This window comes from Pollicipes pollicipes, unplaced genomic scaffold (assembly GCF_011947565.3).
Source record: "Pollicipes pollicipes isolate AB1234 unplaced genomic scaffold, Ppol_2.1 Scaffold_4295;HRSCAF=5057_pilon_pilon_pilon, whole genome shotgun sequence".
NCBI lineage: Eukaryota > Metazoa > Arthropoda > Thecostraca > Pollicipedomorpha > Pollicipedidae > Pollicipes > Pollicipes pollicipes.
Window position 1 is genome coordinate 7,981,143 of NW_023596461.1, and position 11,939 is coordinate 7,993,081.

The 11,939-nt window shown below is 50.1% G+C and overlaps 1 protein-coding gene across 1 annotated transcript; it reads left to right on the top strand.

Moving 5' to 3' along the window:
• Positions 1-1,435, top strand: LOC119096409 (GAS2-like protein 2; the record flags this gene model as incomplete). Its single annotated transcript, XM_037219292.1, is given in 1 exon segment — positions 1-1,435. A coding segment is annotated over 1 exon segment (724 nt), but the record flags the coding sequence as incomplete, so codon positions are not given.
• Between the last annotated feature and the right edge of the window lie 10,504 nt (positions 1,436-11,939).

Below are 11,939 nucleotides of genomic sequence, written 5' to 3' on the forward strand. Positions count from 1 at the left end.
GCTGCTGTACGACCGGTCGCTGACGTATAATTCGAGCTTCTGCCTGGCGGGCCTGGTGCTGGTGCTGTCTGCACTCCTCGTCCTGGTGCCGTGGCGCTACAGTCGCGCTCCGAGCCCGCTGCCTGACCCAGACCGGGAGGCAGCCGCCGAACCCGCCTCTCCCGTGAAGGTGCCGGCCCAACCGAGCGACTTTCTGCTACCACCGGAGGCCGGTCCGACCAAGCCCGTGCTGTCGCAGCACGGCCGCCCCTGTGACGAGGCCGTGCGAGCATTGGACGCAGAGCGGGCTCCACTCTGCCCGTCGGATTGCACGTGCCTCCAGGGAGGCGCGGAAAGAGGACAGGATGAGCCGGCACCACACGGGGAGCGAGCTCCTCTCTGCCCGCCGGACTCTTCCCGTCTCCAGGAGGGCGCGGAGAGAGAACAGAAAGAGCCGCTACCGGACGGGAAGCGAACCCCGCTCTACCCGACGGATTCTTCCCGTCTCCAGGAGGGCACGGAGAGAGGACAGGAGGAGCCACCAACGGACGGGGAGCGGGCCCCACTCTGCCCGCCGGAGAATCCCCGCCTCCAGGACGTGCCGGTGAGCGACTGCGGCGCGATGGACACGCGGACACGGCCGGGTCGCCTCCGCTCGCCCGGCGCCGCCGCTCGACAGGAGGCTGCCACCGACTGTGACCCCGTGCCTGCGCTAAGCCACTACTGGAACCAGCCCCTTGTATGATGCGGCGTGTTCCTGGACGCTGACGTCCGATCGACGCCCGTCAGCCTCGAGCCGCGTGTGGCCGGCCCGCCGGCCCGGACGGTCTGTGGACACGGTCTCTCGCCCGTCTTGCGACGGTGCCTCCGCCGAGGCGGGGCAACCGATAGTCCAAGGCAGGGCATGTGATACTTGAGCGGCTGCAGGCAATCTTTTGACCGTGTGAGTTGGGTCGCGTTAGCCACAGCCTGTTGAACTGATCGGCGTTTACTTTGGCCTGTTAGGTCACAATGGCTTGCAACCCAGAGGCAACCGAGGCATTGCGATTCGCAGTGGTCCTGAGAGCACTGGATATCATGCGTGTCGCATGGCCATCAGCCTTCAACCTAAGGCTGGTACTTGTGGATTTATTGTGAGCTCAGTGGTCTCTGACATGTGATACTCCCTTGAAACGCGTACGATTAACTGCCGAAAGTTTGGAGCGAATGTACAAGAATCGCAAAGAGCCGTGGAGTATGCGTGGTCGATTACTCGGTTCGCTACAAAATACATTATAATCGATTCACAGCCGTGGAATCGAACGATATCCAGGCATTTGAAACCGGTGTGGTGGTGACGCACGAATCGACGAAGATCGAATCAGTTCCCAACTCGCAAACATTCCAGGTCCACGAGTAGATTCTCCCTTGTACACTATCAAGTGATATGGTATGGATATGATATGGATATGATATGATATGGATATGGTGATACTGTGCTTATGACTGCATGTTCAAAGCGCAATAGCTATCTTGAAAATAATCACGGAACTGGCCGAAACGTTGAGCAAATAAATCACCTTTGGTAATATTCTGTATCGGTACACCGAAAACGGCAAACGCACAATACAAAGCCTTGGACAAACAAGGCTTCACAAGGTTCTAAACGCGGAATTAGCTGTTTTATGCAACTAACAATGTATGAGAGAAAACCTGCTGTTAAATACTCCGATAACTACACACACACACACACACACACACACACACACACACACACACACACACACACACACACACACACACACACACACACACACACACACACACACACACACACACACACACACACACACACACACACACACACACACACACACACACACACACACACACACACACACACACACACACACACACACACACACACACACACACACACACACACACACAATGTATATATATATTATGCTACCGTCGGCAAGCTCGTTAAAGGAATCTTATGACGATTAGTTCATCATAGTATATGCGATGATAAGCAGAAACATGTTTTGTCAGGGTTGTAAATATGGATACTTTTTGGGCCTCCTCAGCTGACCCCCACCCAATATTCCTTCTGAGACCCACGAAGTCATAAGGGGAAAATCAAAAATGGTGCAAGGAACGAAGGAAAGTATCCCTGAACTGTTAGTAGAGGTACCTCACTACATCGCTAATAGCATCTCACTTATTTTGTACCAAATGGCATCCTGTAGCCCCTTCCACTCTAGCGTTATGAGACGGGTCCCATACAAATTGCCGACAGACATTTAACCGAATGGTATCACGCCGAATGTGAAAACCTGAATGCTCTTTTGTCACCATATTAAGAAGGCAAGAGCATGAAAGGCGAAAGGACATGTCCTTGTTGACGACGTGCAAATTGTGGAGATGCAAATAAGTCCACAAACCAACTAGCCGAAAACTCATTAGTCAAAATGCCATTTAGGCGAATACTGTAAACCGGAGCTTGCGTTTAAATATCACGGTGTGTATATAATGTTTTGTCTTGTGGGTATCATTCCTATTGCATCCGCTCCAAACCTTCCCCTGGTAATGCCTTCTTTCTTTACGGAGCAGCCGGGTCGTGATAAATAAGACAAAAGGCCAGTGACCTGTCAGCCGGTTGGGCAAGGCGTTTGAGCGCAGAGACCGTACCGGAGGGGCAGCAACGGGTCCGGTCGAAAACGGGATCATCTGTGCGAGATGCCCTGGCGAAAACACAGCATGCGGCCGGGATAACAGCGCTCCACACCCAAGCGCCAAAACCTGGCCAGGGTGAAACACTTTGGCGGCAACGCAGCGTAGGCCCCGGTGGAACGGCGTCCCACGCCGCTCCGTTTCCGCCGTACCGGGGTCGACAGACCGCCAGCAGACAACCGAGGAAGACAGGTGCAGAGCAGGGCAGCCTACCGGAGCGGAGCCAGCTCACCCGCCGCGGGCAAGTTCGGAATCCGAGCTTGAGACCGAGCCCCGGCCAATCGGTATGCAGCACAACGCAATGACAGAAAGACCTCAAGGCCAGGCATCACCCCGGGGCATACTGACGCTCGCTCTCCGGGGCCCTGGGCCTGTCCCCGGTCAAGAAACAGCTCTTGCAAAACGGACATGAGCATGCGCACAAATGACAGCAGGCTTAGCTGATGACCAGAAACTAGAGGGAGGAGCAAGTCGAACAAAATCAGCGGGAGTGTCACTTTCGGGAAGAGGACAACCACTCAGGAACAGGACACCGAGAGGACAGCTGGAGGAGAGCAGCACTTGGACTCGGGGCAGTCTCAGTGGAAGGAGGCGCTCTGCACCTGGCAACTGCAGTCATCAACATGTGAGTGGACGAGCTGGGACGAGGAGTTGAAGCACTGCTGTCTGCTCTCCGTTTCCGTCCTTTTTGACCATGTCTCCTCTCCTCTCCCCTCCCCCCCCCCCCTTGCTGCATTTGTCAGACGCCAGGTAGGCGCGAAAACTCTGCTGGTTACTTGTCAGCTTAAAAGACTAACTAGCCGGGATGGGAATGCCAAGTGTCGGGTGGGAATAATTACACGCGGAGTGTTGAGGGTCGGGGTCACGCGCCGGACGGGTCATGTCATAGGCGAGGTTACGTCGGACCACGGAGGAGAGGAGGTATATCGCGCGCATGTAAATAAGCGCCGTGTGCTTGGATCTGGGAATGTGGATAATATTATAATACATTAGGCTCATGGGCAATTGGTGATTTAAGGGAGGAAGCGAGGAACCCCAGCAAGAGATGGACGAGGTGTAAATTAACGGTAATCAAACCATGCATCCCGACCCTTATGACACTTGTCGGATGAACTCGTAATTTGCGCGAGTCTTCACCAAAATTAGAGTCGAAAGACTGATTTTGCTAATTTAAACGTAGCATGTTATTTGCAGCACCACAATTCTTGATGTTAATCCGCCGTAACACGTGAATTTCGATCCATAACGGATTGCTTAACTAGCTCAAGTCTTTAAGAACATTGCGATCAAGATTGACAGACTTGCTTGATTGGACGCGTAGTTGCGTACTTGCAATGCGCACTGTTTTCATACAAAAATTGCGGAAGATAATGTGCATTGCAGCGCATACTTAATCACCGGTCAGTTATTTTAAGAAACCGCACGAGTCTTCAAGAAAAGATGGCGTCAGAACGACTGGCATTGTGATATGACACGTAGCTGTTTGTTAGCGATGCGCATTAGGGTGTGTCATCGGTAACAAAACCAAGTGAGACAAAGAAATGCCTTGGCGCTGGAGTCCAAAAGTGCACAGCATAGCGAAATTTCTTCCCGAGAACTTCTATTAGTAAAGCGCGAGCCGATCAAAATATTGTCGTAAACCAGCGCCCAGCGTTGCAGTCACCAATGCTGACCGGCCGCGGCCGCCGCAGGTAACACCAAACCGTGGGTGGCAAGGCAACTTCGCGTATGGAAACGATACCTCTGAGCGCGTCTCAAAGCGATATGTGCGAAAATGTTCGATTCTAAGGTCCAATATGAGGTTCAGACATTGGTCACTTGATGGCCATATGCTGGACACCTAATGTGTTGTGAAGTATGAACTTGTACGAGCACGTTTGCTAATACCGCTTTTTGACTTCCACTTCGCTAAGACGGCCCATGTTCTGTAAACAAAAAACATTCATAGCATATGACTCAGAATATATTACCTGGTGTACAACTTCAAACAAACACCAATGTCTGCAGCGTGCACCACGGGCGTGGAGAGGGGTTAGGATAACCGAACACACATCTTGCTCCTGGCCGAGCCTGCGTATTCGACACGCTTGCTGAAACAGCAGCTGCTGAGAAACCGGAAACCCGTAACGCGTGTTGGCTGAGGTCGCACAATAGCAAAAGTGCCGTCACAACCGGGCTGCTCTATTGCCGAAGCTCCAGCCCCAGTCGCAGATGTTCTCGGCTGTGCGGCGCCGGTCCCACTCTGCTCTGTGGCGCGTGCCCGGGCACTGTTGCACTAGCCCCTGCCAGGCTGGTCGACCTGCGGCGGTGCCGTCTCCATTCTGAAGGCTGCACGTCTTAAACGTTCCTGCCGTCGTGCTGCTGAACCAGAAGGCACCGACGCCAGGATTTTGTCATCTTAGAGGGGCGGCTGAGTACTCCCCCGTGCGTCGACGATGAAAAACGTCCACAGGGTGAGCGTAAAGGCCTCTATCCACAAGTCATTTAAAACACTTTGACACATAGGCGCCTCGCCGAAAAACGTTTTGCTAGTTCGCATTCGACTTAAGATCATTTCTGCAAATTAGCATGCGACCAAAGCACCCTTCGGTTACCAGCATTCGACTAAAGAAAACATGCAGCATGTTTTTGTGCTCATGAAATAAAAGGAATGCTGAATATTAAATTGTTATGATTACGATACACGTTTTATTTGTTTGATAACATTCACTTCCAAGGAAATTTTGGCCACGGTCCTTGCTCAGAGCGACGAAATGTAAACTAGAAATCGAAAATCATTTTAAACCGCGCCCGTTCTATATGCTTATTTTCAACACTGTGAGCAGACTTGCATCATGCCATGAACTGTCACGAAGGTCGAACCCAGCGTGTGTGCAAACTTTTCGGCAATCCGCACTGAATGGGGATTAAACCTATCGTATCTGTACTGACAAGCGTATGCCCTCGATGTAGTTATTAATATTTCGTGTAACTGAAACTTTACAGGCTGGAAAGGCTTGCAGCTATGTACAGGTCAGCTTGGCGAAACTGAGTTAACCTGTAAACAACTGCATACCAAATGACCTCAGTCAACTCTATGCGTAACCAATAAATGTCATATCATCCCTCATTCAGCACGCACCGCTTACACTACCGCGTACCTGCGCACCCTGAGCTCACCAGAGTTTTAACCGTTCTGATGCGCCCAATTTGCCTTTTCCGTTTGCGTCCTGAGCATATGGGATATAGATGCTTTCATGTACCAGCGTTGGCGTTACTGATGCTGCGATGCAAGCAATAGCCTCCGGAAGCCTCTGGGTCATGAATAACAGCCTTTAGGAGCATCTGCGATACGAACAACAGCCTTCACAAGCGTCTGCGATACGAAAAGTGTGTGTCTGCAAACAACCGCGGTACAAATATTTGTACATGAAAACATTGGCGATTATAAAACGTGGGATCAAGAGCATTTGCAGTACCAAAATTTGCGCGTATGTATATTGACTTTGATAAACATCTATACATAACACACTTGCAATTACGATCATTAACGTTTACGAACAGTTGCGGTCTCGTGCATTTGCGTACGAACGTTTGCGATTACTGATATTTGCATGCAAACAACTGTGTACGTATATTTGTGTGACATACGCTTGCTGTGGGTAAATTTGCCATCCGATCAGGAAAAATAACTTGCTAGTTGCTCCCTCACCGTGCAAATGGGACTAAAATACACGCATAAATTGTCAGTGTAGGTGTAAAATAATCACCGTAACGGTTGACGCCTTTATAATCTAGCAACTATCTAAGCAGCTTCATAAAAATACTAATACCATCCGTACGCCCAGTCATTGCCGCCATCTCTTGTCCGGCGTTCTCATCCCCTGACTGGCACTTCTGTCTCCTCTCCCGGCCTGGTGGGGTCACACCGCGGGTGCCTCAGCCACGCACAGCAGTTCACTTTCGAATGAGCTTTCTCCCGTGATGCGTGTGCGTGTGTGTGTGCGTGTGCGTGTGCGTGTGCGTGTGCGTGTGCGTGTGCTCGTGCCTGTGCGTGCGCGTGCGCGTGTGCGTGCGTGTGTGTGTGTGTGCGTGTGCGTGTGCGTGTGCGTGTGGGTGGGTGTGGGTGTGGGTGGGTGTGGGTGTGGGTGTGGGTGTGGGTGGGTGTGGGTGTGTGGATGTGGGTGTGGGTGTGGGTGTGGATGTGGGTGTGGTGTGTGGTGTGGGTGTGGGTGTGGGTGTGGGTGTGGGTGTGGGTGTGGGGTGGGTGTGGGTGGGTGTGGGTGTGGGTGTGGGTGTAGGTGTGGGTGTGTGGTTGCCTAAGTGTTCGTGTTATGTCCCCCGGTAAGCGGTCCCGCCAGAGTGGCGGGCTGACGCAACACTTTTGGGACGTGGCCGCGAGCAGAAACTTGGAATGGTGTCAGACACAGGAGTGGAATAGGCTAACATTTTGGCAAATGGATATTTTGCAATTGTAGGGAAAGGCCGGATAACATCTCGGGCACGCGGCGATAGTTGCGGCGATGATTGGCCACGTTCTTTTCACCCTCGAACATTTAGGATTCCAATTTTTGTGGGCGACAAGAGAGGGTCAGACAAAACTCCACGCCACAACGTGCCCATTTCAACACGCGCCTGCTTGAGTGCGACGTGCTCGGGTGTACGGCCAATTTGCCCAGCATGAAATCTCACAGACTGAGGGCTTGAGAGGTCAAATTCTCAGTGCAGTTAAGTCTCCAGTCTCTAGTGAACTTAGTTGGGTCACATTTTGAGGTTCCTAGGTATTGGCCTTCGGGTCCAGTAAGGTCAAACAAGGTCAAACTCCAAATCGGTGAAAGAAGTACTCTCAGACTTCATGCAATCAACTTTAACCGATGCTCCTCTTATATGCTAAATGATACCGTTGCTCATATCAGGTAAGTAGCCTTTGACCTTAGGTAAGCAAAAATGGCCAAATAAATCGGGATTATAGTAATATTGGATGGCAAGAACTACCGTAAATGTTATACTCCTCAAGGCAAAACGTTCCCAAAGGTCATCTTATGTCAGCGATCACCCCTGACCTCCATGAAGATATCTTTTAAGCCCTTTGTCATCCGGAAATAAGCAATCAGCGCAAAGAACTACCCAATTAAAACAAGTTTACCGGTAACCAGTAGTAAGTGGTTTGGTTTTGGCTTTAATCTGACCCTTACGTATGCACCAAGATAAAAGACCCACTAAAATCCTAATTGAAATAGTCTTATTGTCTTAAAAACCATGTCAACGTTGCTTGGCGCCTGACGTCTAACATTCCGTTCCAGAATTATATTGAACGATTCCCTAGGTATTGCCTTCGCTGACAGTCAACACTTGACTGACCTGGCATAGGTCATAAACCTTGCAAGGTACATCTGTTTTTCAAACCAAAAGATCAACTATTTAATTCCCTACAGCCATACTAACTTGGACGCGCTGCCACACCGTCCGAAAGTTATTTTACAACAGCCTTTTTTGAGGAGGGTGGTACAAATTTCCCCCACCTCCCCATCGCGTGTTCAGAGTTACCGCCTCACCTGATCTTCGAGAAATCGCATTTTTCTGGATTGCGGAATCGGCTTATGTGTCTTCGATTGGCGCTCTATTGCCAATTAACGTAACAGCAGTACCAGGGTTGCTCGACGACATAGCTTACACTATTCTAAAAGCGTGAACACTGAGATATCTCCAACCAACTTAGACAGTGGGCTGACCGGACGGACGGAATTTGCATACCCTTGTCCCCAGTCCCTACCGGAATAGGATTAACACGAGCCCGGGTGGTCCGTAACATGCTCGGGTGAGGATGAATTCATTTGATCGTCTTGGAAAAGCAAGGGAGCTAGAAAAACGAACTTACAGGATGCCGTGTACCACTCCATGTGGACTCGTTCGTGTGAAATTGTGCATCTCTAGGTCGTCACCTTTGGATGAACTTCGACCCAACATGGTCAAACTCGGAATCAGTATCGAAAGTGTCCTCAGACCTCGCGCAAACAACTATTATCTTGATACGTTTTTCCAAGGAGAATATAGCACATGGTCTTTTCAGGCCAGTGGCTTCCTCTGTTCTCTAGGTCAAAATGACGAAGGAAATTTTTCGAAAACATTCCTGAATTTAAGTCTAAAATCAGCGTCAAGACCCAAGGGCGGAAAGTTTCTGGAAGCATAACCTTAATCAGGATCATTACCATCGAGGTATTTTGCCTCCCATGACCTTCATAAAAATCAACATAAGACATTCGGTAGTGTCTTTTATCACCTTATAAACATAAGTGGAACTTAAAAAATATCCATGAAACCAGTTCTGTTTGTCCCAAGCCGATGGTGCCGGTTTTGATCTGACCATTATTAATGACCCAAGGCTGGTTAAATTAGTTGCAACCATAACTTTCATGGCACAACTGGCTGAGACCTTTTCTGGCTGCTGTTTTTTGTACCATAATGCGTCTGCATAGCTTTGGCATGATTATCAGACTATGTGGGATGTCTCTGCCCTTCACGGACACGCCGCGTTACGGGCGAGCTTTTAGTCATAGCGTTACGGCGCCGGGAGCAGAGAAAAATCGCCAAACAGGCAATAATTCAATCACTCCGCGTCTGTTGGCGTGAAAATTTGCGTTCATATCACAGGTATCCAGTCGTTCGAGAAAGAATAAAATGAAAAGCTGTTTTGATGCGTTCAAACTGTTGTGCGCTCTATCGCACTTATGCAAGGCTTTCATTATTGACGGCGGGGGGGGGGGGAGGAGTGGTATCAACCAAGCAAATTGCCAGTCACAACAGTTGCCACACACGTTTGGTTCTGATGTAAACTTTCTCCCTCACCAGTATAACCTGGGCTAGAGCTGTCGAACAAAGTCATCACGCATGGACGGAGCGTTGTATTCCTGCCCGACCAATGGTCGCGGTACCGGACACTTGCAGGTCCGATGATAGCTATGTCCGATCTGTGCAGACTTTGCAGATACACATTTTTGCCTTTGCCGCATCCGCAGATTCGATCAGGCCCACGTCTGGCTCAGCTTCGGGAAAGACGCCGTGGGCGATGACCGCGGTGCCCCTCCAGAGACTGTGGAACGGTGTGGGAGGACACCGGGAAGATACCGTGGCAGAATACCATTGGAGGACGCCGCAGGGGGATACTGTGGGAGAGCAACGCGAGGAGCCCGTAGTTGTTAAAGCTCTACGCACTACATAGCTACTTCTCGGATTTCAGCATGACCATTAGCGGGGAGAGAAAGAGAGAGAGAGAGAGAGAGAGAGAGAGAGAGAGAGAGAGAGAGAGAGAGCGAGCGAGAGAGAGAGAGAGAGAGAGAGAGAGAGAGAGAGAGAGAGAGAGAGAGAGAGAGAGAGAGAGAGAGAGAGAGAGAGAGAGAGAGAGAGAGGAGAGAGAGAGGAGAGAGAGAGAGAGAGAGAGAGAGAGAGAGAGAGGTGAACAGCGAACTGAAAAGAAACAGTAAGACAGTAGTCAGGTGGACGGCACTTTCTAGCCAAACTCCAGCAATGAGGCGCCGCGCATTGCAAGACAGCCAAGATGGCCGCCGTCAGCCTGCGGGATCCGTTGAAATCAGCGGCATTGCGTGGACAATTGTCCAAGCTCTTTACTGCGCCTGAGAGTCATGGGACCAATTTCAAATTCGTCACAGGTAGTGAGGACAGATTCAGAGAAATGGTGACAGCGGCCGTTATAATGGCGGGGGAGCTGGGCGGTAAACTAAATGTGCGCGAAAATGGGCCTACCGCGCGAGGCTGCCGCCTCCAGCCGACTTTGCCGGCACGGCCAGCCCGTCAGGACGCGGTCCGATCACGGAAGGCGACCGCGCCGCTCTCGTCACTTCCAGGAAAACTGGAATTGCTGGAGAGAAAGTACGCGATGGAACGAGAGCTTGGAGTGCAAACAGCGCGTGTCGTGATTTTGGCCCCTCTGACGGCACGGCAAGAGGCGGGCCGTTATGCTGTGCGCCCGGGCGCCTTGAGACACACCTCATCCACCAGGTTGTCCCATGGTCTGCAGCAGGGATAAAGAAAAATGTTTCTCATGTCTCCCACAAAACACAAATGATCTGATGTGTCTCCTTAACCGTCGTCCTAATTCGCCGTTTTTCATATCGCAGACTGAAAAAAGGGGGAAGGGGGTTGATGCGCACACCACCCCCTGGCGCTTCCAAACTAATAGATATAGAACTTCGCGGGGAAAAACACCAGCGGATTGATCTTAATGAGATGTCGCGATTAGTGCTAGCTGTCATGTTGTTGGTTTAATAATTGGCCCCATTATTGCGGGCCAAAGGTTGAATTTTCCGGAGAATCGCACTTTTTAGCTTTGTTTCATACCTACGAGACCATGCAATGTGGGAAACACGAACTTTAAACACATGTTTCACTTGTTCACCCTTATTTGTTGATTAAAAAGATGCATATTTTTATGTGCTCTAAGAGAGAGAGAAAGAAGGAGAGAGCGAGAGAGAGAGAGAGAGAGACATATATATATATATATATATATATATATATATATATATATATATATATATATATATATATATATGAGTGTGTGTGTGCATGTGTGCGCGTGTGTGTGCGCGTGCGTGTGCCTGCGTGTGTGTGTGTGTGTGTGTGTGTGTGTGTGTGTCGCGCGGTCGGTGTCATCGTCAGTTGCCGCCCGCCGCCCGCGCCAGCCGTACATCGCCGTGCAGTGTTCCTCAACAGCCGACACTGCTCCCAGATCAGAAATTCGCGGACCAAATTTCTGTTTTCGCAAAATTTGGATGCAATTGCAAACTATGCAGATGTGTATCCTCAGAAATCCTTCGGGGGGCAGGGATCCCGTATCAGGGCTAGTCAGCATGATTTTTTGACAGAAAAAGGACAGAGGTAAAATGTAGAGTACGCTATTTTCTGCATTCATTTAAATTGTACTTTTTTACATTGTACGTTTTTGGGAAACTAAACTGCATTTCCTTCCTGCCAGCCAATAACATTATGATCATAACAAAAGGAAGAATTGCTTCAAGGATTTACTATCACTTATGCCACTGAAAAAGTGAGTGTGGCAACCACCCATTGTCTCATATGCACAATACACCCATGACATATTGAACCAGACATGGTATGGATTGCCTGCCATGGGGAACCAATTTAGTTTACCTAGTGGAAATTGCTTTCAAACAATCAACCAGCGTGGAAGTTATGGGAAAGATGTCAGCAAGATGTTAAGCCTGAAGGCACTCCGAGCCTTGTGCCAAATG